This window comes from Manis javanica, chromosome 6 (assembly GCF_040802235.1).
Source record: "Manis javanica isolate MJ-LG chromosome 6, MJ_LKY, whole genome shotgun sequence".
In the NCBI taxonomy this organism is placed as follows: domain Eukaryota; kingdom Metazoa; phylum Chordata; class Mammalia; order Pholidota; family Manidae; genus Manis; species Manis javanica.
The window spans coordinates 146,023,554-146,049,949 of record NC_133161.1 but is presented as its reverse complement, the minus strand read 5'-3'; the positions used below and the strand labels follow the sequence as shown (position 1 = coordinate 146,049,949).

The following is a 26,396-nucleotide window of genomic DNA, read 5'->3' as shown; positions in this document are numbered from 1 at the left end:
GTAATTCCGCTGCTGTTTTGTTGCTTCAGTTTTTCCTTTGTTCTTATACTCCACAGATGAGTGAAATCATTTGGTATTTCTCTTTCTCCGCTTGGCTTATTTCACTAAGCATAATACCCTCCAGGTCCATCCATGTTGCTGCAAATGGTAGGATTTGCCCTCTTGTTATGGCTGAGTAGTATTCCATTGTGTACATGTACCACATCTTCTTTATCCATTCATCTACCGATGGACATTTAGGTTGCTTCCAATTCTTGGCTATTATAAATAGTGCTGCGATAAACATAGGGGTGCATCTGTCTTTCTCAAACTTGATTGCTGCCTTCTTAGGGTAAATTCCTACGAGTGGAAGTCCTGGGTCAAATGGTAAGTCTGTTTTGAGCATTTTGATGAACCTCCATACTGCTTTCCACAATGGTTGAACTAATTTACATTCCCACCAGCAGTGTAGGAGGGTTCCCCTTTCTCCACAGCCTCGCCAACATTTGTTGTTGTTTGTCTTTTGGATGGCAGCCATCCTTACTGGTGTGAGGTGACACCTCATTGTAGTTTTAATTTGCATTTCTCTGATAATTAGTGATGTGGAGCATCTCTTCATGTGTCTGTTGGCCATCCGTATTTCTTTTTTGGTGAACTGTCTGTTCAGTTCCTCTGCCCATGTTTTAATTGGATTATTTGATTTTTGTTTGTTGAGGCGTGTGAGCTCTTTATATATTTTGGACGTCAAGCCTTTATCGGATCTGTCATTTACAAATATATTCTCCCATACTGTAGGGTTCCTTTTTGTTCTATTGATGGTGTCTTTTGCTGTACAGAGCTTTTCATCTTAATAGTCCCACTTGTTCATTTTTGCTGTTGTTTTCCTTGCCCGGGGAGATATGTTCAAGAAGAGGTCAGTCATGTTTATGTCTAAGAGGTTTTTGCCTGTGTTTTTTTCCACGAGTTTAATGGTTTCATGACTTACATTCAGGTCTTTGATCCATTTTGAGTTTACCTTTGTATATGGGGTTAGACAATGGTCCAGTTTCATTCTCCTACATGTAGCTGTCCAGTTTTGCCAGCACCATCTGTTGAAGAGACTGTCATTTCGCCATTGTATGTCCATGGCTCCTTTATCAAATATTAATTGACCATATATGTTTGGGTTAATGTCTGGAGTCTCTAGTTTGTTCCACTGGTCTGTGGCTCTGTTCTTGTGCCAGTACCAAATTGTCTTGATTACTATGGCTTTGTAGTAGAGCTTGAAATTGGGGAGTGAGATCTCCCCTACTTTATTCTTCTTTGTCAGGATTGCTTTGGCTATTTGGGGTCTTTGGTGTTTCCCAATGAATTTTTGAATTATTTGTTCCAGTTCATTGAAGAACGTTGCTGGCAATTTGATAGGGATTGCATCAAATCTGTATATTGCTTTGGGCAGGATGGCCATTTTGACGATACTGATTCTTCCTAGCCACAAGCATGGGATGTGTTTCCATTTGTCAGTGTTCCCTTTAATTTCTCTTAAGAGTGACTTGTAGTTTTCAGAGTATAGGTCATTCACTTCTTTGGTTAGGTTTATTCCTAGGTATTTTATTCTTTTTGATGCAATTATGAATGGAATTGTTTTCCTGATTTCTCTTTCTATTGGTTCATAGTTAGTGTATAGGAAATCTACAGATTTCTGTGTGTTACTTTTGTATCCTGCAACTTTGCTGTATTCCGATACCAGTTCTAGTAGTTTTGGGGTGGAGTCTTAGGTTTTTTTATGTACAATATTATGTCATCTGCAAATAGTGACAGTTTAACTTCTTCTTTACCAATCTGGATTCCTTGTATTTCTTTGTTTTGTCTGATTGCCGTGGCTAGGACCTCCAGTACTATGTTAAATAACAGTGGGGAGAGTGGGCATCCCTGTCTAGTTCCCCATCTCAGAGGAAAAGCTTTCATCTTCTCACTGTTCAGTATAATATTGGCTGTGGGTTTATGATATATGGCCTTCATTATGTTGAGGTACTTGCCCTCTATTCCCATTTTGCTGAGAGTTTTTATCATGAATGGATGTTGAATTTTATCAAATGCTTTTTCAGCATCTATGGAGATGATCATGTGGTTTTTGTCTTTCTTTTTGTTGATGTGGTGGATGATGTTGATGGATTTTCGAATGTTGTACCATCCTTGCATCCCTGAGATGAATCCCACTTGGTCATGGTGTATGATCCTTTTGATGTATTTTTGAATTTGGTTTGCTAATATTTTATTAAGTATTTTTGCATCTATGTTCATCAGGGATATTGGTCTGTAGTTTTCTTTTTTGGTGGGGTCTTTTGCCTGGTTTTGGTATTAGGGTGATGTTGGCTTCATAGAATGAGTTTGGGAGTATTCCCTCCTCTTCTATTTTTTGGAAAACTTTAAGGAGAATGGGTATTATGTCTTCTCTGTGTGTCTGATAGAATTCCGAGGTAAATCCGTCTGGCCCGGGTGCTTTGTTCTTGGGTAGTTTTTTGATTGCTGTTTCAATTTCTTTGCTCGTAATTGGTTTGTTTAACTTTTGTGTTTCTTCCTTGGTCAGTCTTGGAAGGTTGTATTTTTCTAGGAAGTTGTCCATTTCTTCTAGGTTTTCCAGCTTGTTGGCATATAGGTTTTCATAGTAGTCTTTAATAATTCTTTGTATTTCTGTGGAGTCTGTCGTGATTTTTCCATTCTCATTCCTGATTCTGTTGATTTGTGTTGATTCTCCTTTTCTCTTAATAAGTTTGGCTAGAGGCTTATCTATTTTGTTTATTTTCTCAAAAAACCTGCTCTTGGTTTCATTGATTTTTGCTATTGTTTTATTCTTCTCGATTTTGTTTATATCTTCTCTGATCTTTATTATGTCCCTCCTTCTGCTGACTTTAGGCCTCATTTGTTCTTCTTTTTCCAATTTCGATAATTGTGATGTCAGACTATTCATTTGGGATTGTTCTTCCTTCTTCAAGTGTGCCTGGATCTCTCTATGTTGGCTTCTATGTGTTCCTGTTCTCTGGTTTCAATTCCATCAGTGGCCTCTTGCATCTCATCCATTCTGCTTATAAATCCTTCCAGAGGTTGTTTCATTTCTGTAATCTCCTTTCTGGCATCTGTGATGTCCCTCCGGACTTCATCCCATTTTTCTTGCGTATTTCTCTGCATCTCTGTCAGCATGTTTATGATTTTTATTTTGAATTCTTTGTCAGGAAGACTGGTTAGGTCTGTCTCCTTCTCTGGTGTCTCTGAGATCTTGGTTTGCCTGTAATTTTGTCTTTTCATGGTGATAGGAATAGTTTGCAGAGCTGGCACGAGTGACCACTGGAAGAACTTCCCTTCTTGTTGGTTTGTGGCCTTCCTCTCCTGGGAGAATAGCGACCTCTAGTGGCTTGTGCTGGGCAGCTGCACGCAGACAGGGCTTCTGCTTCCTGCCCGGCTGCTGTGGAGTTTATCTCCGCTGTTGCTGTGTGCGTGGCCTGGCTCGGGCTGCTCCTCCAAAGTGGTGGAGCCCCGTTGGAGGGGGAGTGGCTGGGAGGCTATTTATCTCCGTAAGGGGCCTCTGTGCTCCCTGCTGCCCAGGGGGTTAGAGTGCCCAGAGATCCCGGGATTCCTGGCCTCTGGACTAAGTGTCCTGCCCTGCCTCTTTAAGACTTCCAAAAGGCACCTGCCAGAACAAAACGACGACCACAAAAAAAAAAAAAAAAAAAAAAAGGCTGCTTGTTTTTCTTTATTCTCTGACACCAGCCTCAGGCACCCGCTCACAGGTCTTGCTGCCCTGTTTCCCTAGTATTGGGGTCCCTATCCGTTTAAGACTTCCAAAAAGCGTTTGCCAAAACAAAAGAACAACAACAACAAAAAAGAGGTGGCCACTCGCTTTTCTTTTGTTCTCCGGCGCCGGTCTCTGATACCCGCTCGCCGGTCTTGCTGCCCTGTTTCCCTAGTATTGAGGTCCCTGTCCCTCCCTGTCCCTTTAAGACTTCCAAAAAGCACTCACCACAACAAAACAACAACAACAACAACAACAACAACAACAACAACAAAGATGGCCGCTCACTTTTCTTTTGTCCTCCGGCGCTGGCTTCCAGCTTCCGCTCACCGGTCCTGCTGCCCTGTTTCCCTAGTATCCAGGGCCCCGCACATGCACTGTGTCTGCGCTCTGGTCGGGATGGCTGGGGCTGGGTGCTCAGCAGCCCTGGGCTCCCTCCCCCTCCTGCTCTGGCCCCTCTCCTCGGCCGGGAGCTGGGGGGAGGGGCGCTCGGGACCCGCTGGGCTGCGGCTTGTATCTTACTCCTTTCACCAGGCGCTGGGTTCTCGCAGGTGTGGATGTGGTCTGGGTGTTGTCCTGTGTCCTCTGGTCTTTATTCTAGGAAGAGTTGTCTCTGTTATATTTTCATAGATATATGTGGTTTGGGGAGGAGATTTCCGCTGCTCTACTCACGCCGCCATCTTGGCTCTGCCTCTGTTGTTTTTTTTATACCTATACAACAGTAATAATATACAGCAGTAATAGTACAACTCCTTTTGGGTTCCTGGACCTGATTCCAGTGTGGGTGTGTGTGGGCGGTTGGGGGGCATCTTCCCACACACAGCAATAAGCAGTTCTCCAGGGTGTCCGAGAACTCAACTCAGTCCTGACACTGTCTGCCCGGAGACTGAACCAGATTCCCCAGATTAAGAGCTCCATGCCACAGGCCGGCCCTCTGTGCCCCACTCCAGTTATCTGTGCTTCTGACCAACTGGCTACACTTGGAGGTTCCCCCACCTCTCCCTTAGGTTTAGTTCATAATTTGCTAGAGAGCTCACAGAACTCAGGAAAACACTTATGTTTACCAGTTTAATAAAAGATACAAGTAAACAGCCAGGTGAAGAGAGACATAGAGCAGGGTCCCAAATAAAGGAGCTTCTCTCCTCCTGGAGTTTGGGGCCTTGCTTGGTTGCAGGTGGACGCACTCTGGAAGCTCTCTCCTACTGAGAAGCAGGATGCAGGAGAGTGAGTGTTCCTCTCAGGGGTTTTGTGAGGGCTTCATTGCACAGTCGTGATTGACTGAATCATTGGCCATTGGCTGATTCACCCTCCAGTCCCCCCCCTTGTGCGGGGTCCAAAAGTCTCATTAACATGACAAGACGCCCATTTTACCTTTAAGACTGCAGTGTTTTCAGGAACTGTGGATGTAGACCAGATACACCAGAGAAATATGTATTTGGTCATCTGAATGACCAACTATGTGTTTCTTATGACTCATTATGTCACAAGTATCTTTGCTTCAAAATAATAGTTGGAAAGGGATGAGGTAGCTAGAGCTTGGGTATTTTTTTATTACTGATTTTTCAGTTTTATTTATTTGTTCTATTTATTCTTTGTTACAAGTTGATACACTTCTTTTGTGGCTCAGTAAGTGATCCCATTCATGTGCATGCATGTTCTGTGCCTGCTTGCTCAGAGTGTAGTTTCCCATTTTTGGATACGGGGTCTATAAATATCTTTTATATCAAGCACCTGAATGTGTTTGTACCTTCCTGTGCCCTTAGTCACCTCAGCCAGTCTCACTCCGTAGCTGAGCATAGAATTGTCTGTTGAATATGAACAGCCCTCTGACCAAATTATGTACCATTATCTTCTGACTTCTGCTTTTGCTATAAGACATGTTTTTTCATTTGTTGTTTCTTGGTAGGTAATCAGATTGTCTCCCTCTAGTTTGTTTATTATTTTGTTTTTACCTTTGGTGTCTGTCTTCTCACTACCATGCATCTGGGTAGAGATTTGTTTCCATTCACTGTGTCCAGGGTTTGGAGTGCTTGCTTAGTCTGAGGACTCGTGTCTGTCTTCAGTTCTGGAAAATTCTCAACCATTATTACTTTTCTGTAACTGATACTAGAAATATATTGGACTTTCATTTCTAACCCTCTGTGTCTCTTCTGTTTCATATTTCAAAAATTTCTTCATCTTGCATGCTGCATTCTGGATGGTTTCCTTTGGTATGTTGCCCCATTCATTGTGAGTTTCCTTTTCTGTATCTTAATCCTTTTTTTTAATCTAATGACTTTACTCATTCCTACCAATTCTGTTGTGTTCTTTCAGTATGCCTGGTTTGTTTTTTTAAAGTTCTGTCCTTTCATTATGGATTCTTCTTCTCTTAGCTCTGCAATAATTTAAAATGCAGTTATTTTTAGTCTCCTTTTGACTGTTCTAAGCCAAGTGTTTTGTTGTGCTAATTCCTGGTTGTCACTGATTTCCTCTCAGGATGAACTCTTTCCTCACACGGTTTGTCATTATTTATTTGTGAATTTAGTGAATTCACCTTCTGTGGAGGTTATTTTCTGTGAGTGTTTCATTCCTAGGTTGTTGAGTGGCTTTATAACAGCTTCTGCAAGGGTTTTTCAGTGGTTTAGGACTAAATTTGTACATTCATTTCCTGACTTAGGACTCCATACCACATTTTGGGCCCCATATCTCCATGTGTCTTGGGGTTTCAGTCTTTCATGAAGTTTCTTTCGTCTTGCCCACTCTGGGTAAAACTGTAACATTTCCAGAATATCTCTCCTGGCTTTAGTGTATTTGCATATCCTCAGGGGTGGAGAGAAGTTCATCTCCGTGTCAGTGGGTAGTTACGTGGGCAACTGAGGGCTTGTGGGAACCTGAGAGTTTAAGGGGAGGGGCTGGCTTGCTTCCTTCCGGAGCAGGTGAGAGAGAGACGGCGCTGGACTGCAGTTTGTAAGCAATAAACGGGTTTTAAACTTTATTTCTCCCTTTGACTGATTTCGGTTTTTAGAGGTATTTTGCCCTGGGGTTTCCTCTCCCTGGACTTACACCTGCCTAGAACCTGGAGAGGGCGCTGTCTTCCTGCTGCTTCCCTGGCCCCCTGGGTTCTCTCACTCGTGGAGGGGGCAGCCTTAAGCACCTCCAATAGAGGCATGCGTCTCGTTTCTATTCACCAAATTCATGAAGGCCTAAAGCTATGTTTTGTGTCTGCACATGGGCATTAAAACCCAAGTTCCTAGGGTCTATATCCAGGTCAGACAGCTGCCCTCACCTGTCAGTTTCTATACTTAACACTACTCTGATTTCACGTTTTCTTTCTGTTTCTGGCATCTGGGAATTTGGCACAGGGTGAGGGGAGGTAGATATTTCCTTCACTGTAGTTAAGCATGTTCCTTGAGGTTTGGTATGTATTTCTTTAGAAAAAATTTCCAGAATTTGAATTGATGTACTCAAGGATATGCAGAATGTAAATATTGTTAGTTAATACCAAATTACTCTCCATGAAAGTTGAGCAGTCCCACCAATATCACATATGGTTGTTTATTTACAAATATTATCCATGAAAAAAATTGTCAGTTCAAAAAAATATCAATCCAAGGGCAAGAAATTGTACCTGATAGTTTCAATTGCATTTCCCACATTGTTCAGAGTTGAGTTGCCACCTGTTGCCCATCTGTTTATCTTCTGTGAGTTGCTTCTTTGTATCCTTTATTTAGTTTGTCTACTGGGTTGCTTATCTTTTTATCTTTGTTAAGGAGGTGTAACCCTTTGATTTTCCTGGGTATTAATCTTACCTGTTTCTACTGTTTTCTCCTAGTCCCCTGTCTTTAAATTTTCTTTATGCTTTCTTTTGATCACATTGAAGTTGCAAATTTTTTTATAATGTTTTGTTCTCTGGTAAAATATACAGAATATAAAATTTGCTCTTTTAGCCACTTCTAGTGGTACAGTTCAGTGGCATTAAGTACATTCACAGTCTTGTGCAGCTGTCACCACCATCCAATTCCAGAACTTTTTATGGTCCCAAACGGAAGCTCTGTACCCATAAGCAACCCTCATTCTCCCCTGTCCTCCAGCTCCTGGTAACCTCTAACAACCTGCTTTCTATTAATTTGCCTGTTCTGGGTATTTAATGTTAAAGCGGACTCATACAATATTTGTCCTTTTGTGTTTGGTGTATTTTATGTAGCATGATGTCTGCAAGGTCCATTCATGTTGCAGCATGTGTCACGATTTCATTCCTTTCCTAGACTATGTAATATTCTAGTGTATATATACTATATTTTGGTTATCCGTTTACTTGCCAGTGGAAATTTGGGTTGTTCCCATCTTTTGACCATAATTCATTATTATGAATAATGCTGCTGTGAACATTGGCATATGAATATTTTTTGAATCCCTGCTTTCTATTCTTTTGGACATATACCTAGAAATGGAGTTGCTGAATCATATAGTAATTCTATTTTTAGTGTTTTGAGAAACATGCCACACTGTTTTTCATAGGGCTGCACCATCTTACATTCCCACCAACAGTGCACAAGGGTGCCAATTTCTCCACATCTTTGTCAACACTTGTTATTTTCTGCTTTTTTAATAATAGCCATGCTGATGGGTGTGAAGTGGTATTTCAGAGTGGTTTTTATTTGCATTTCCTAATATTTAGTGATGTTGAGTATGTTTTCATGTGCTTATTGGCCATTTGTAATTCATCTTTTTTAAACCTTTACCCCTGATATTTCTCCTGTTTACTTTGGCATATTTCTCTTATTTGAATTGAGATTAAGCTTGTCAAGTTTCATAAAGGAGCCCAAATGGGATTCTATTAGGATTGTATTGGATTTATACATTAATTTGAGTATTATTGACATTATTTACAGACTTTAATCTTTCTGTTAGGAGCATGTAATATCTCCAATTGTTTTTTCTCTTTTTGTCTGACTTTTCAGTAAACCTTTGTAGAGATTTTGTACACTGTGGGTTTATTCCTGGGTATTATATCTTTTATATTGCTGTTGTGAATTTTTTTTCCCTATTAGCTGTCCTAATGGATGATTGATAATTTATTCTGGACTTGTGCATGTTGAAGCATGGGCTCTTGAAACCCACCTTCTACATTGTTTCCTTCTATTGTTGCTCATCACTAACTCGGATTGTCACCTTTTATGAATTCAGAGTCTTGCAAAATCAGAGCTTTCACAGGCATCTTTCTTCTTCAGACCATTTATAAAAATGTTAAGCAAGGCCTGCCCTAGAATTATCTCTGAGAAACCATAGTGTTTGTACTTACCCGTCTAAAACCAAGTTTATTCCTGTTCTAGTCTACATGAATTCCCTGGAACCGAGATGGTTATATGTCTCCATCTAGAGAAGTTCTTAGGTATCCCAGCCCTTTTTCTGTTTAACTCCTATTTTTAGCTGAACGCTACTCTTCAATTCTGTGTTCATCCTTTCCTCTCTTACCCCCACCCCCGACTCTCACTCTTCTCCACTTCCCTCCCATTTTTTCTTCTTTTTCTTTTTTTCCTAAGTACCTTGGGCCTGAGCAGGGACTAACTTCTGACTTCTCGTCCCCAGCCAGGATATCACAGGGGACATTTACTATTTCAACTTTGCCAACGGACAGTCCATGTGGGACCATCCATGCGATGAGCACTATCGGAGTTTGGTGACCCAAGAGCGAGCGAAGCTGTCGGCTCCTGGGGCCACTAAGAAGAAAGACAAGAAAAAGAAAAAGGAAAAGAAAGACAAGAAGGACAAAGAGACATCCAGAAGCCCCCTGGTGAGTCAGTGGGTCCCAGCTTCCAGAGAGGCCGGGGCCGAAACCTGAGGGGTATTGGGAGCCTCTGGGTGTTTGCAGCGGGAAGACCAAGAACCACAAGAAAAAAAGAGTGACTGCTTGATGGTACATCTTCTGAATTGTGCCCGGCTTCTGGCAGATCTTCCTTTCAGCTTCTGGAAGTTGTTACTGTCTCTACCCAGTTCCTTTTCTCCACGTGTTAGATGATAGGACAGGGGAGAGGGAGGGCACTGGGAGGACGGGGTCTGCAGTAGTCGGAGAAGCAGTGCCATCTGCCATCCGGAGAGGGAGGGACGGGGACCGGCAGCTGGTGGAGGACAGAGAGCCTGGAGAAGTGGCCTTTCCTCGAGTCAGGCCTTCCTGGGGAGGGTGCTTGGTTTGTCTCCGTGTGGAATTCCTAGAAGTCAGATGTGATCAAAATTCAGGTGTCAGAACTCCAGTGCCTTCAGGGTCCAAAGAGAAAAGCTTTGGGCCTCATCCTCCTTGGGGCGTCTCTGTGGCCCGCGCCCTCCATTGGTGGAGAAGCTGAAATGTGACGGCAGCTGATCCCCTCGGTCCCAGCGATGGAAGTGCGCCCTCCCCTCTGTGGTCTTTGTCCCTCCAGGAGGTGTGCACCTGGGGGGCAGTTACCGCCCTCATGTTTGGGTGGGTGCTGAGACTCAGAGCCCAGCTGCAGGGAGCCACCTCTCCTCCTCGTCGGGGTGGGGCCGGCGGGGCACCGGGAGACCGAGGGCCTCAGGCCAGCCAGGCGGGGACTCCTGTGAAGGTGTCTGCATCCCTCTCAGTGTCCGGTGGGTCTGCCATGCTGTTTCATGTTTCCCACCAGTGCCTGGCGCTTTCTTCTCCGAAAGGTTTCCTCCATCTTCCTTCCCTCCCAGGGCATCATCTGGTGCTGGGTGGCTGCTGACAAATTTATCCTTTTCTTCATTTCAAGCTCTGGAAATAACACCTACCCCCTCCTTCCCTAACACTCATGTTTCCGAGAAGGTCGGGTAGCAGGCTGAGCTCTGAGTCAGGGAGGGTTCCTGGAGCTCCCTGTTTAGAAGGGTCCCCTCAGTGGTTTCGGGGCCGTGGACAGTGGGATGGTCCTGGCTGCCAGTTGGGATCTAAGCCGAGTCCGCCCAGAGGGCAGGCTTGGGCCAGCTGGGGGACCAGGGCACAGGCAGTTCCGTGTGAGTGTCTGCAGGGTGGGGCTGGTTTTCAGGGTTTCTTCCAGCCCCAGGATCCTCTGACTGTGTGGACCTCCCGTGAGCATTACCGACTGGTGCCTCTGGCAGAAAACAGACTGAGTGTCCAGGGCTCAGCTCTCTAGTTATGTTTCCGCTTACCTCTCCCTTCTTAGACTGTTGCTGGTGGTCCTTGGTAAGGTCGGTGGATTTTATAAAATTAACCAGTCATAGACCAGAGAGCTCGACGGTTCCTCTGGGATAATCTGGTTGGCGATTTTCAGTCTCTTGTTAGTAGTGAAGCCCTGTCTTCAAATCACTTCCACCAGAGAGGTCCAGCGGAGAGAGGGGTGGAGCCGCTGTGGCTGCGCCTGGGGGTGTGGGTCTTGGCAGTGCCCCTTCTCCATCACACGTGCACTATAGTAGCTTCCCAGGTACCAGGTGGAACCGGCCCGCAGGTTCCGTGAAGCAGGCTTTGTAAGCCACCCATCTAGTCCAGCCTCCTCTTTCTAGATGAGGAAGCCAGGGCCCAGAAAACAGCAAAGCCCAGGGGAGCTTTTTGCTCTTCTTCCCTCTTTGGCATATGTTTTACTTTAAATGGAGGGTGGGTTTCTGCTTCGGGCTTGCTGAGGGCTCAAGAAGAAGGATAAATCGCAAGTGCTCTATCTTAGTTTTCTGCATGTTTATATGCCCGTCTAGGACACACAGCCCGAGCAGGGATTTCTGCCTTCTTCCTCCTTTCTCCATGGCCCACCTCCTCTCCCGGCACCCGGGCTCGCTGAGCTGGATCTAGACCAAGAGCTGCAGGCTAGAAGCGAGGGCTCCTTTAAGAAAGGGAAGAGCCTGCGCATGCCAGGTGACACTCCCTGGCCTCTCGTGGGCACCCTGCCCAGCAAACTACAGCCACTCTCCAAAGGCCAGCCTTCCCAAACCCACCAGATCTTCGATGACGTGGAGAAACTCTTAGGCAGGGCCCCAGCACAATGCAGGACAGCATTAGGTGGTCAGCAGGGTCTGGAGGAATCCCAGAAGCTGACAGAGAAAATCCACCTGGGGTTTTCAGACCCTGAAGTAGAAGAGCTGGAAGAAAGGAGCAGCGCTGAGAACACCGGGCCCCTCCCGAGCAGGCAGGGCGCCTGGGGAAGCAGGAGCCAGGCCTCCAGCCACTTGGGGCCTTCTGAAGGCATCCAGGGCCCACAACTGAAAGGGGAGCCATACGGCCACAACATGGCCAAACTGAGCTGCATTGGCCCTGGGGGGGACGAGGGCCAGAGCCCCATTCCCTTGCCACTCCCTGAAGAAGAGCCCTCCCTAGCCTCTTGTTCTTCTGACCACATGATACCCACCAGGAAGGGCAAACTGTTCTTGTCAGATGAGAGCCCAGTCGGGGACCTGAGCTGGCAGGGTGTTTCTGGGGAAGGTGGCAGTATGGGCTGGGCGGGGAGGTGGAGAGAGCCCCCAGGACTGTGGATGGGGTGGCTCTCCAAGCTTGTCGACCAAGACGCCCCTGGGAGCTGCAGGGAAGCAGAACCCAGTGACCCTGGGGCTCCAGGGGCCTCAGCCGAGGATCCGCCTCAGGGGCCATTCTTAATGCCACTTACTACTCTGGCATCTGAACCAGCCCAGAGCCCCCCTTCAGACAGTGCTCCTGGAGGGTCTCTTGCCAGTGAGAAGAGAGAACCCCCAGGGGCTCTGGAGCCCCCCGAAGGAGACAGGAAGCCTGGTGGGTGTGGGCACGACTCAGGGAATAGCCACAGCAGCAGCTTGACCTCCCAGATTCTGGGCGAGGTGAATAACTTCCCTTGGGACCTGCAGGGCCCTCAGGAAGCAGAGCGTGCTGTGGGCCAGTCGGGCCCGGGGCCCAGAGGCCACTACCCTAGCCCTCTCCTGGCACCCCAGTTGCCCTTCATGCAGAGCTCTGCTGCTGAACAGTCAGAGAGTGAAGACTACTCCGGGGATCAGAAGCTCTACCAGCACATCCTGCAGGTGGCCAAGCTCTCCAGGCGGCTGCAGGGCCTGGGGCTCTCTGAGAGCACGCAGGAAATGCCGTGCAAAGACATCACCAGCATGGCCTTTTGCATGGCGGCTGAGGCTTCCAGGATGTCCAGTGAGGGTGAGCACAAGGCCATCAGAGCCACAGAAAGGGACTCAAGGTTTCTGGTGTTGGGGCCAGAGATGCTGGAGCGCCCTCAGGAGGCGGCTTGTGCCCCTGCTGGGCAGGAGGCATCTCAGCAAGCCTGTTTGCAGCCAAGCAGCAGCCCCCTCAGGCAGTGGCTAGCCGAGCCGAGTTCCCACAGAAGGCATGCCACAGAGCCAGGCAAGATGCAGCTTCTCAACCAGGTAGGCTTCTTAGGCAGAATGGCCTGTAGGCCCCAGTGAACTTGGCAGGGAGGGAGCAGGTTGAGTTGATGGGGTGACGCCGCCATCAGGTCTGCTCTCCTGTTCTTTGCCCTCCCTTGGTAACTACTGATCCCTTGACTACCCAAGGTGGCCATCCTGTGGGATGTTCTAGCCCATCACCTGCAAGATAGGGGCTGAGGGTATGTGGACTTCCCTTCCCTGGACCTAACTGGGATTCATGGGTGGCTCACCTGCTTTGAAGATGAGCGGTTTGGAGGGCGAGCAAAGTGGCATGATCCTGGCACTCATGCAGGATATAGGTACCTCGCTAGGATTTGGGAAGCCTTTCCCATCAGCTGATTTGGAAAGGGGTCCTCCCAAGTAGACGTCCTACTCCCAAGCTCTGAGCTTAGCTTGGACTCACACAGAGCTAGAGGGTTAATGGTGCCCTGAGGGGCTGAAGGTGGTCAGAAGAGCTGCTTCTGTTCCTTCCTTCCCAAGGGTCCCCACGTGAATGACCTGCAGCAGGCTCGTGCAGGTGCTGTGGGGGACTTAGCAAAGGGTTGGGCTTGCCTGTCATTCTGACCCTTTCTTCCTTTAGAGAGTCGCACCGTATTCTCCATCCAGAGGTCAGGTCGGATCAGGGACCTTGGCGCTGGGTCTGAGCGTCCCCAGCTAGGCCTTCACCGCTTGCAGCTGTGGCCCTTCCAGCTGTTACCCCGGCTCTTGGTTGCTGGCGGGCATGGGTTTCCTGTTAGCTTTAATGACTACTGTGGCGCTGTAACTATCAGATCGACTGCGAATTATCCCGAAAGTTTTAATTAGCCCAATGGCAGTAGGTTTATCCGCTTTGAGGGACAATGCCATGCACAGCCCATAGTCAGAGTTAATGGTCATCTATAGAAGATGATCAGCAAGGAGCCAGGAGTGTATAATTTCCCTGCTAACCACTGATTTGGTAAAGGTGTTGGAGAACAAAGCCCTCAGCACGCCTGTCTCCCTCCCTCAGACCCCTAGCACCTAGCAAATTAGCCATGTTAGGAATCTGTACTTTTCCATAAATACAGTGTGGGAGGCATCTTGCCTGCGGGTACCCTGGGGCTGGCGTGGAGCCCTGAAGTCAGGAGAGCAGGCAAGGTTTTCCCACAGGCACCTCAGAGCAGCTGTCCTGGGCTCCCTCTGCACCCTAACTGGGAGGCAGTAGGAATCACTGGCTTAGAGTGGCCTTGGGTTCCAGTCCCATGTCTGGCCCCCTTGCTGGCCCTGTGACTCAGGGCTGAGGTCTTTACCTCCCCAGCCTCCGTGTAGTCACGTGGGGACTGTAGCCACAGGCTGTTGTGATGTAAGTGAAATGTGGCCTAAGGTGCTTAGCTGGCTCCCTGGCGCTTGGGTAACATTGGCCAATTTTTAAATTTTTAGCTCCTTTTCTGACGGACAAAGATACTCTACAGCAGGCCAGATGGTTGGGAATCTACAAAGTCTCAGGAGTGGTTATCTCACCCTTCAGAGGAGCATCTGATGCCCCTCCAAGGCAGAAATGGGCCTTGCTCTGATGGGCTGTTGGCCTGGCCCCTAGGGCTGTGGGTGGGACCAGTTTCCCCAGTCCCTGTGCAATTAGAGAGGAAAGGGATTTTGCAGTGGTCTATACATTTTAAGTTTGAAAAATGAATTTTAAAGAGCCTGTGTAAATTGTCCCCAGAACGCTATCCTTGCCTCTGCTTCTAAGCTCAGACCAGTGTCAGGTGAATTCCCGTAACAGAGATTCCCTAAGGGCAGCATGGCCCTGGAGCCCTCACTTGGGCGCCGGGCATTCTTTGAACCTCTCAGCAAACCTTCAGTGGCTACACACCCATCGTCTTGTTCTTGCGGATGAGTAAACTGAGAATCGCAGGCTGTGCGAGCAGCCTGAGGCCTGGCAGGTCCTGACACCCGGCCTGGTTTTCTTCTCCGGACCTTGCAGCAGGAAGCCTCTGATTAGCCTTCCTCAGGGCCTGGGCGCCCTGCACCAGCCACTCTCCTCACCGATGGAGGGGGAAAGACCGTCTTCTTCCATTGCACATGTATATTTTTCATAGTTAACGTTTATTTTAAAGTAACAGGCCCATATTGAGCTAAGTCAAAAGGCATATAACGAAACAACGCTCTGATTTGTGTGCCCCTCCCCAGGGGCTGCCGCTTGCTTCTGGTGTTCACGCCCACATTTGAAAATAATGTGCTTAGACTGCTTTTCCCGTTTCATCAGTTTTAGACTATCTACTGAGGCTTCCCATTCTGGTAGATGAGGCCTTTGTCTCTGCCGTCCCCTCCCCCCCACTCCCTCTGGCTTCCGAAAGGAGCACAGAGCCCCGTGCAGCAAGCGCTGCTTCCTGGGGACAGCAGCCGAGTTAGGAGAGCCCGGAAGCCCGCCTGTGAGCTCGCACACACTTGGCACACAGTGGTAATTGCCGGATGTTGTGTCTCATTAGCAGCCTCTGAACGGAGGTGGTTTAAATTTGAGCGGGCTGGAGTTAGATGTTTTATTTTTATATCTGTCTCCAACCCTCTCAGAGCCATGTGGTGTCTTGAGTTTGTGACAAGGTGTTTTCTGTCGCCCAGGCCCTGGGCTCCTCATTAGCCCCAGTCCACGTTCCTCCTGGGGGCCTGGCTCCCCTACGCGTCCCTGTGGATGCCCCGCCCTCTGCGCCTCGTGGATCTCAAAACGTGAGCCTGGGTAGCTCGGGGCAGTCCGGGCAGCCTGGAGAACTCCTGCTGGTAAATGCTTTTTCTTTTGTCCCATGTATTCAGTTACTGCAGGGCCTCCGCATGCCATGCTGGGAACTGCGGCCCACACGTGGGAAAAGAGTGCATGCCTGAGTCCTCAGAGTCTGTGATCTGGGTCGGGAAGGTCACACTTGTGTGACGCTGGATGTGGAATCTGGGGAATGGGGGACGGGCCGTGCTGGAGGGGGCGCCGCGCACTGTCCCAGCCCAAGCAGGCCCTGCCGCGGGAGCTGGACAGGGGAGGGTCAGCGTGGGCTGGGCGGAGTTGCCAGGGCCAGCCTCCTGGGTGTGGGGGGCCTGCTCTGGGGGGCATCTGAGCCGAGGGAGAACGGGGAAGGCATCCTGAAGGCCGCTGTGCCGGCTAACAATAATGCCTCTATTTTGGAGCCTTCACAGGGTCTCAAGACTTCCACACATACCAGGGGTCTCCTGGGCTCCATCCATGAGGACAGGGGTGCTCCCGGCCTCTGGGCTTCAGGGCAGGACACCAATGAGGAGCATGAGGTGGAGAGCAGCTGCCAGGTAACCGGGAGTCCTCGTCTTGGCCTAGAATCCCTCCGTGCTGTTTTAAAAAACGTTTTTTTAAAATTGTGGTCATATATATATAACCTGAAAATGATCAGTTTAACCATCTGCAAGTATGCAGTTCAGTGTACGCTTAGTTACCTTCACTGTGCCGTGTAGCTGCCACGCCGCCCACCTCAGGGCTCGCTCAGTGTCCTAAGCGGAGACTCGGCACCCGTCAAACGGTTAAGTCCCATTCCCCCTCTCCCAGTCCCTGGTAGCCTCTCTTCTACCTTCTGTCTCACAATTTGCCTATTCTAGATATTTCATATAAGTGGAATCACACAATATTTGTCCTTTTCTTTTTGTTTTTTGTTTTTTATTTTGGTATCATTAATCTACAATTACACAAGGACCATTATGTTTACTAGACTCCCCCCTTCACAAAGTCCCCCCCACATGCCCCATTAGTCACTGTCCATCAGTGTAGTGAGATGCTGTAAAATCACTACTTGTCTTCTCTGTGTTGCACTATTTGTCCTTTTATGTGGGGCTTCTTCAATGTGGCATAATGTTCTCAGGGTACACCCTTGTCTCAGCACGTATGGGCACATGACCCTCTGCTGTGTGACTGCCACGTACTGTTCACCCAGTCGTCAGCTAATGGGCACTTGAGTTGTTTTCACCTTTCAGCTAACCTCTGCGCTATACTTTGCAAATAAGTAAAGATGATTTTCCAGCCCCCAGCTTTATTTCCTGCCCGGCCTCTGCACCTGCTTGGTTTGATCCAGAAAGCGTCACCAGCAAGTGTGTCTTGGCCCTCAGCCTGGGGCTGACAGGCTACCTTTGACTTACCCCTTGTCATCATTTTTGTTTTCAGAGTGTCCGTAGCTCAAGTGAGCTTCTTAAGAACCTGCACCTGGACCTTGGGATACTGGGGTCCAGGGACTTCGAGTACGAGGTAAGAGCCTGAAGCCCTGCAGGCAGATCTTCACCTCGTGTGACCCTCTTTCCTTCTCCAGCCTTTCTCCTGGGGGGTGCAGTCTGGAACAAGAACCGTTTTGTCGCAGGCCTGTCTAGGTGGGGCTTTGGGGAAGCATGAGGTGGGGAAGGAGTCCATCTGTTCATTTACCGGGTGGCCGCCATGTACTGAACGTTCCTCCCTGGGGCACTTTGCCAGGTGCCGTAGGTCATACACGCCTTATGATCAGTTAGTTATATGTGGTCACTGTCCTCTATGCCCTCTGCGAGGTTACAGCCTCATGAAAGAGAGACTGAAATAACGGGACACAGGGCAGAGTGCAGTGAGGCTGTGAAGAGGGGCACACATCCTGCTGGGGGCGGGAGGCTCTGGGCCTGCTGCCCATGGGGATGGAACAGCAGAGGCTTTGCTGAGAAACTGACCTCTCTGGTGAGCCTGAGGGGACGGACGGGACTGGACGGGCAGAGGGGAGTGTGAGAGAGAAGTCCAAATTCAGGTCACTGTGTGGGCAGAGGCAGAAGGGGGGTGAGTTGGGGGAAGATGAGGGCACCTTCTTTGACTGACGCATTGACACATGGGAAGGATGGGAGGCGAGACTGTGGAGGTAGGCTGGGCTGTGCCATGGAGGGCCCGAGTGCCAGCCAAGCAGTTTTGGATTGGATCACGACAGGTCTTGGGAGCCGTCAGAGGTTTCGAACAGAGTTGTAACATCACCCAGAGTCGTAACGTGTGTCGAGTGCTGGCTGTGTAGCAGGCCACTGTGCTGGGCCCTATGGGAGACACAGGTCAGCGGGATGGGTGTGTGCTGGCCTCAGGAGCTTGCAGGGAGAGAGAAGGGACACTAGGTACTTGACGCTCAGGAAGTGCTCAGTAAATGCGGAATAAACGAATGTGTGGGAAACTATAAAGCAGGGCAGGGTGTATAAAGAACCTGGGCCCAGGCACACTGTTTGGAGGAGTTCTGAGGGGGAGGAAATTGCCTGGAGATCAGTGAAAACTCAAGAAAGATGACGTTTTCCTTGGACCTTGAAGAATAGGTAAGTTCTAGGCATAGAGTTGTAAGGGATATTTTAGACAAGTGAGCAGCTCAGGCGAAGCACCAGGCCATGCAGTGCAGAATAGGGATGGGAGTAGCTTCTAGAACATTCCCCCCTCGCCCCATAGTCCTGCTGGTTCTGGTCTTCCCTGGCCTGTCCTCCACTGCCACCAGAATGCTCTTTAAAGCAAATAGAACCCCAAATTCACGTCACTGTAATACCTAAACCTCCCCCCACTGCATTTTTTTTACTTGAAAAGGAACATTCCCTACTATATGTGCTTTGTCTAGTGTCCGACTTATTAATTTTAGCAATTAAGATTTCTCTCAGAATTCCCAAGGTGTTCACATAAGCAGTAAATCAGCAAGTGAGAGTTCTCCAAACATTTGAATATTTGTTGCAAGTTTAATTAAGCTTTTCACAAGTCTAGTGTATAACTTCCTTTTAAGTACTTTAAACCCTTCCAAATGAAAGATCGCTCACATTTTATCAGTGATCACACAACACCAGTAAAACAATAGTGCCTATTTTGTGGATTTAGGTTTGTTTCCTTACTATCGCTTATTATTATGTCCTTATTACCCTGTGTGTTCTTACTACTTCTGACTCTCATTTCGTGGCCGTCAGCTCACCTGGAGAGCGGGCTGGCTGGGGTGGCCGGGGCCGCCGGCAGGCCCTGAGCTGTAGGTGAGCCTTCCCGGGTGAGCCAGCTCTCGCCGTCAGGCAGGCCCTTTTATACAGTCAGCCTTCCTTTATACCTCAGAAACTGTACACATTTTTGGCTCTGCACAGTCAGATATGTTTTCATTGTGACTTCAATGCTTTTTACCAAATGTGACACTCTTTTCTAAGTGTCCTGTCTTTGCCATCAGCCTGATCTGTGTCTACTTGGAAACTTTTCCTTCTGAGTTGGGGCCCAGCCTGCTTGCATTAGGTCCAAAGCCTTCAGTCTATATTGTTCCTGGAAATAACAACTCTGTTTCTTCTCAGGCACCATTAAGACTTTGTAATACTGGTAGAACCAGTAGTTCAGGTTTTGAGCCTGGAAGGGTGACCAGGAATAGGAATGGGGTGTCAAGAGGACATGGGAAAAGAGGCCGGTCTACATGAGCCGAGTAGAGATTCTGCCCTTGATGTCCGCATGTCTAGCACCTGACCCACTGTCTGGAATGTAGTATGTTTGCTGAGCCAGGTGAGAAAAAGACAAGCTGGGTGGGCGAATGAGCCCTGCTGGGCCGGGGCAGGTCTGTCTCTTTCCCGGCTGCCCCTCCTGCATAGAGTGAGTGCCCGGTCCTTGCCATCAGCTGCTGCATCGAGAACCCAATAGATCCGGAGGGACTTAAACTTCGGGTTCTTTAATTTCTACTTCATAAAGGATTACAAATATCAACAAAACATGCGCCCTCTTCTCTGACCCCCTCTGGGTGTCTAAAGCTTCCCTTCTGAGGAGCATATGCTGCTTTGTGGGGGGGGAGCTTTTAAACAGATTTTTTGTAATCTCTTTAAATAGGCAACCCAGTGCGATGGGGGCAAAGTCTGGAGTGGGAGGTGTTAGAGACACCTTCCCCTGCCCTTTGCCGGGTAGGGTGTTGGGTCCCTGCACCCCAGCCGCAGGCAGGAGCCAGGGCTGCTGCTGGTGGGGAGACCAGGCGCGTCAGGACAGGCGAGGCTGCCTCCGCTGGGACCAGGCCCTTGGAAGGAGGCTTTGTCCCCGCGTAGACCTTGGGTCCTCGGAGCTGCTCGCCTTTCCTGCTCCCAGGCATCCCAGGCAGCCCTGGATGGAAATCTCCCTCTGTTTGATTCTGTGAGAGGGCAGGAAGGTGGCGAGAGTGCCCCTCAATCCCTCCCTCCCTCTCTGTCTCTTTCCCCTTCCTCGCCTTCAACTTGAACCCATTTCTGGTCCACCACAGAATCAAAGTGGGTGGGTCTGTGGGCGGACACTGAGGGCGGGTGTGACTGAGAGAGGGGGTCTGAAGGGAGGAGAGCAGGTGTCTGGTGGCTCCTGTGGCTCTGGTGAGCAGCCCATGAGCAGCTCAGAGGCGAGGGAGGGAGCTGGGCCTGCAGAGAACAGGGTGATGTCAGTGTGACTGGGGAGTGCTAACCACACTGGGGAGCAGCACACAGAACTGGGACCAAGCAGGGAGTGAGTGAGACATGGAAAATGAACCAGGCTGGTGGTTGGGGGGGCGTCTCCCCAGAACAGGATCGGTGCAAGGACGAGGATTGCTGTGTTCAGCTCCTCGGTCCTCCACTCCCTCCTCCCTGAGCTGCGCGGCTCTGGGGAGCCCCCGCCTCTGTGCTCTGGGCTGGAGGAGGGCGAGGAGGGGGACTGCTGCCTTGGAGCCCTCATGGCTTTTGGGGAGAATGAATATTCACGAAACTGTTCTTAGGCACTTTGTGGTACCCCCCCACCCCACCTGCCCCTTGCAGATGGCGAGGCTTTTTTTGAAGAAGCAGCAGAAATTTGCTTGCAGACACTCAAGGGCCTGGGGCTGTGGCAGGAAGAGACAGGAGGAGGCCCAGCTCAGATGAGTTGAGAGCAGAGCTGAGAGCAGGGGTGCCTGGGGTGCCCCCCCCCTTGCTGTGTGTCTCACAGAGTAGCACCAAAGGAGACTCTCCGCAGGGCCTGGCGGCACCCAGGGCAGGCCTCAGGCCTTGGGCCGTGATGCGCGTGAGCAGGGCCTGAGCAGGACGGGCGCTCGGGGTCACATGGGTTCTCCAGACACTCGACCCTCACCCACCCATTTGTGGATGACGTACAACAGATGCCAGGCCCCTCTGCTGTCCTTCCCTCAGGGCGGACCTCTGGCTGCCATGTGGCTGGCAGTTAGTTGACATGGGTGCCGAGAATGCAAACTCGGTGTTTTACTCTCTGCCTGTCAAGTGTTTTAACGTCTCGGTAGACAGTATTGGATCCGCTCCGTCATAGGGAAAGCTGCTTTTGACGAATTTAAGCTTGAGAATGGCACAGACTGGCCTAACATTCTTGTAGTCTGGCTGTATTCTCTCACGTACAAGAACGGGGGTCTTTACTTGAGTCTGGTGACCTCTGACCTCTCAAAAGATAGGCAATTTGTTTTTCCGTCATCTTGAATATTAGTCATCACCGTTTGTTTAGCCATTTCCCACTTAATAAGCACTATAACAAATATGTAAGCTTGAAAAATAAATACTGTATCTCCATTTTACAGAGTAGGAACTCCTATATCTGCATGACACTCTTGAATTTTTGAAAAAAGTTGAGCCAGTAAGCATTTACTGAGCCCCTCATATGTGCCAGAAACTGGGCAGTCAGGATAGCACGGAGCTGACCTGGCGAGGGAAGCCAAGGAGGAAACGAGCGGTCATGACACAGCGGTTGTATGGGAGAGGATGGGAGGCTCACTGCAGGGTGGCTGGCCCAGGCGGGAGAGGAGATGCCGGGAGGACCCGTGGGAGTTTGTCAGGGTAGATTCGTGTGTGGCTGTGTGTTTCAAGAATGCACAGCAGAGCAGCAGAACAGCATTATATGTACTTACAGGCAGGAGGGGCGGGCGTGTGCAGGGTGTGGCTGGGGCCATATGAGGAGATGGGAAACCCGTCCTGAAGGCCAGGGGTGCTCTTTGTGGCCTGACACCTCCTCTGTCCCTTAACCCAAGATTATGAGCTGAGCGTGGTCAGCTCACAGGTCCCAGGCCCCCTTTATTCCCACCCCCTTTGTCTGTCACAGGGCACCCCCTCATCACTCACTTGTGTACCCAGCCCATCTGTCACCACCTGCTTCTCACAGGTCTCAGTTGACCGTCCTCCGACAGAGGACGCTGTCTGTGGGGTTGCCTGTGCTGCGGAGGGTTTAGGGATAGAGCTGCCCTCAGTGCCACTGAAGGACTCCTTCGTGATATTTTTTCCCTGCTGCCTCTTAAAAATGAAAAACAGAAATTGTGGACTTTGTTATTTTTCTCTCCTGTGATTCTCCATACCCATCATTGAAAATAAATATTGACTTCTGAGTCTGTAATCTTATGATTTGGTTAATGGAGCTGGAACGAGATGGATTTAGCTCAGGGACATGATAAGTGGTGACATTTGTGTGGTCCGCTGTGGTGGCTCCCAGGCCCATCAGTGGTTTGGGGGTCAGGCTGGGTGTATCCAAGTCACCATGGAAGGGCAGATTTGGTAGATCTGGGTGTAGCCAGGAAGCTCAGTTTTATCAAGTTTTTGGGGTGTTTGATAAACATCAGTGTCAGAACCAGGGCACTGGCCTGTAGGAGTCAAGGAATGGCAGCTTCGTCTTGTAGCAAGCCTGTAAACTCCACTTGTTCACTCCTGATGTCTTTCTGACATTTCTGCTGCTCCCTAGGAGTCTCTGAGAACAAGCCAGCCAGAGGAGAAGAAGGACACCTCTCTAGATCCAGATGCGGCCGGCCCCCCTCCTCCTGGCAAGCTTTTCAGCCAAGGTGCAGACAGCAGCCTGAGCAGTGCCCACAGCAAAGGGCAGCAGGGAAGACGGGCAGGTGCTTGGGTCCCCGAAGAGGAAAAGAGTGAGGAGAGTGACCCTGGATCATCAGGGATTCCGGCGGACCCTGGGGAAGACCCTGGGGCCGATCCACCGGCCAACGCCAGTAAAAAAGAGGCTCCAGTGGATGCGGGAGAGGATGGTTCCAGGACAGAGGAGGCCGTGGTGGGGCCAAAGAAGGAGGCATCTGTCCTGAAGGAGAGCGGATCAGACGCCAGCGAAGTAAGTCACTTTGTCCCACAGGCAGCAGCCCTCTGCAGATTCCTGTCCTGCGTCTTTATTACTGAGCTTCAGTTCAGGCCCTGCAGCGGGCTGCCTCATCAGCCCAGCCCTGGAATCGTGGCGGGTGCGCCGAGCCCCAGCAGGCAGCACGATCCTGAATGCAACTTCAGACCTGCTGGCGTAGCGGTTCGCAGGGACGTTCGCTCTTGCATTGGCTCCCCCCTGGTGGTATCGGGACTCTTCTACTTCCTCCTTCCTTCCCGCTGCCCGCCTTTCTACGTCTGCACATTGGTTTGGGGTCAGTCACATTGCAGCAGTCCTGAGTTCCTGTGGAGGGAGCATTGAGGGCTTTGGGGCACACCTGGGGGCATCTGCCCCAGCACTGACCAGTTAGGTTATGAGAAGATGCCGCTCATTAACTTCTGTGGCTCTATCTGCACCAACGCAAGCCACCAGGACGGTGACCCAAATGGACAGAAGTAGGTCCCAATACCTTTGGCATTTTTGATTTTTGATTTTTGATTTTTGATTTTCTAACCCTTCGTCTTTCTCCTCCTCTGGGTAGATGGAGAGAGGGTTTGTCTAAAGAGCTTTTAGCTATTTCTTGGAGTAGATATTCTCACTCTGATTTTTCAGGATAGCATCACACTTCCTGACTGCCAGCTTCTAACCATTTCCACTCCGTTTCACGTGACTCTCCTTACCTGGGTCAGTCCCTGTTGGCCTGAGCCAGAGTGTGGTTATCCATATGCAGCTGCCCAGACTGAGTGGGGCTGGTGCAGCGTCCAGAAAGAACGGGAGGGTTCACAGTCCTCTTTCAGGTTTTCCAGAAGAGGTAGATCTCGGTTTGGGCTCAGCCCTACATTGGCACCATGGCCTGAACCGAATTCCCGGGGTGTTCCTGACCTTTGTGCTCTGGGTGACTGCTCCGTGGGTCTCTTTCCCCAGAAGTCGGAGATTAATGAACACCTGAAGGAGCTACAGCTCTCAGACTCCACTGCTTCTGACCCCAAGTCCTTTGGCCTGGTGAGTGTGAGACGAGGGGCAGCAGCATGGTGGGGAAGAGCGTGGATCTGGGAGTCCCAGTAGTTTAGTGATTTGCCCAGCGATAACACAGCGTGTGAGCTGGAAGTTAGGTTCAGACCTGGGTCCTGTCCAACTCCAGTTTCTCAGCCCATTAAGGATATCGATATTTCATAGGTTTGTTATGAGAAGAATGTGAGACACGGAATATAAAACATTAGCATATACACATTGAATAAATATTTGCTATTATTACTATTATTGCTGTGTGAATCCCATAGCTGTGAGATCATGGGAATTGCCTCTGGGCTCTGGCAGAAAAATAAATCTAGGAGGTTAGAGACATCTAGGTGTGTGTGCGTGCGTGCGTGCGTGCGTGCGTGTGTTATGGCTGAGGACCAGTCCTCAGGCCCTGGCTCGGGGGGATGCTGTAGTTTCATTTCCAAAGTGTCCTGGAATGCCAACATGCATGGTTCTTGTACCCAGCCTGCTGTATCTCAGCTTCATTTGCCAGGTCTGTATCTAAGGCTAAGGGGAGTAGCTTGGGATGCTTTTTGGCAGAACATCACCTCTGGTAACCGTGCTCCATCTGTTTGGAGGAGGCCGATCAAAAGGAAGGGATTAGTGGGAGAGGGTCAGGGATGAGCAGTAACGACACGAGGGGATGCAGAGGAATTAGAAGGCTGTGTGCTGTCTCTCTCCTCTCTGAGCCGTGGATTTAGGGGGCAGATGGCAGCTGCATTAAGTAGAGAAGAACTCAGACTGCAAGGAAAATGTCACCAGAAGGGATAGCCCACAAGCTCGGCAGGGATCACAAAAAGTCACTGTTGACAAAAACCCTTGTGAAGAATAGCTGTGCCACAGAACTCTTTGAAGCAAGGGCTCTGGCCCTTCTGAAGGGGTCTCTGTGTGCCCATCAGCATTTTTCTTCTCTGGGGGATGGGTGGAGGCAGCCATGGACAGCAGGGCCAGGCCCTGGCTAGGCGTCCTGCCATGCATCGGGGCTGCTGACGGAATCCCCCTGTTAGCGTGCTATCAGGTAGTAATCCTTCACTTAGCCCCGCAGGGAGCTTAGGCTTGGTGGTGGCAGGATCACTGCTGTGGCAGCCAAAGGGCCGTGAGGAGCTGGCACCTGTGTGGGCCTGTCCCCAAGAGAAGCCTGTGGAGACAGTGCCACTAATTAATCCCCACTGTCCAGAGGGGTACCTGTATAGGGATGGGGAAAGAACAGGCTGGAAGGAGCCTCCTGAACTCATCTCCAAGCTGCCTGCAGGGGTCCTGGGCACCAGAAGGGGGAGGCAGCTGGGGAGTGACATGCTCCGCAGCACATGCCATGCAAAGAGCTTGGGCTTTGGAGTCAGCCCAGGGCACATCTGACCCCTAGCCCCATTGCTTAGCAGCCGTGTGACCTTGGGCAAATTACATGTGCTCTCAAACCTGCTTCCTTAATAATTTTATGGCAAAAAATTCCAAACATGCAGGAAACTGAACCTTATAGCAGATACCCACATACTCACTACCTAGAGTCTACAGTGAACATTTTTCCACACTTGCTCTATCACATCTTTCCATCTAGTCATAGTCTTATTTGAAGGTTAAATTAATTAGTAGATGTTGGAATGTGTAGCCCAGTGCCTGTCGCAAGTAGGCGCCTTCCTGGAGGGCTGGGGTGGAGGAGAGGCTCTGGGGGGCACCGCCTGTGACGGGCAGAGTTGACCTCCTGTCTCCACCGTGTCCAGGACTTCGGTTTTTGCAGCCGGATCTCAGAGCGTCTGCTGGATGTGGGCGAGCTTTTCCCAGCCCTGGATGGAAGCCGCTGGGAGGTGAGCCTCTCTGGGTGGTGGGCTGGGCTGGGGCTCACGTTCTGGGGTGACCCAGAGCAGAGCCCTGCCCGTCCCAGGGTCCATCTGGGAGTCCTCTCCCTCCCAGTGCCGTAAGGCAGGGCCCTGACTGTGTCTGTGGGGGCTTCTGGCCATTTCTGCTCTGTTGCTGCTATGAATTAAGTTATCCCCCGACCCCCCATATATTTATCTGTTGTTTAATCATTTAGCACCCAAGGATTGACCACCTGTTCATGTACAAAGCAGTAATGATAACTTTTATAAAATATTATAAAAGTGACCATAAAATTATTTCAAATAATACAGAAGGTTAAAGCCTTACTCCCACAGGCAGGGACTATTAACAGTGTCCAACATTTTTTGTGTGCCTTTCTAGACATTTTTCTATGTATATATAAGCACATCTATATTCTGTTCATTTATCTTTTTCTTCCCACGCAAACTGGGAATGTGCTACAACAGCTGCTTGGCAGTATGCTCCTTCAGT

General features: G+C 49.5%; 1 protein-coding gene across 10 annotated transcripts in view; it reads left to right on the top strand.

Moving 5' to 3' along the window:
- The window catches only part of CEP164 (centrosomal protein 164), a 62,973-nt gene that overhangs the window by 14,130 nt on the left and 22,447 nt on the right, over positions 1-26,396 (top strand). For 9 of the 10 annotated variants that reach the window (XR_012132729.1, XM_073239728.1, XM_073239727.1 and 6 more), the window contains exons 4-11: positions 9,317-9,521; positions 11,405-13,045; positions 15,641-15,796; positions 16,193-16,327; positions 17,190-17,270; positions 22,668-23,045; positions 23,994-24,071; positions 25,808-25,891. Coding sequence is in view for 9 of the 10 variants with exons in the window: in XM_073239728.1 (XP_073095829.1) it covers positions 9,317-9,521; positions 11,405-13,045; positions 15,641-15,796; positions 16,193-16,327; positions 17,190-17,270; positions 22,668-23,045; positions 23,994-24,071; positions 25,808-25,891 (2,758 nt within the window). In the remaining variant the exon portion in view is untranslated. The remainder of the gene's footprint in view (positions 1-9,316; positions 9,522-11,404; positions 13,046-15,640; positions 15,797-16,192; positions 16,328-17,189; positions 17,271-22,667; positions 23,046-23,993; positions 24,072-25,807; positions 25,892-26,396) is intronic. The other variant, XM_036992776.2, reaches the window with a different exon arrangement.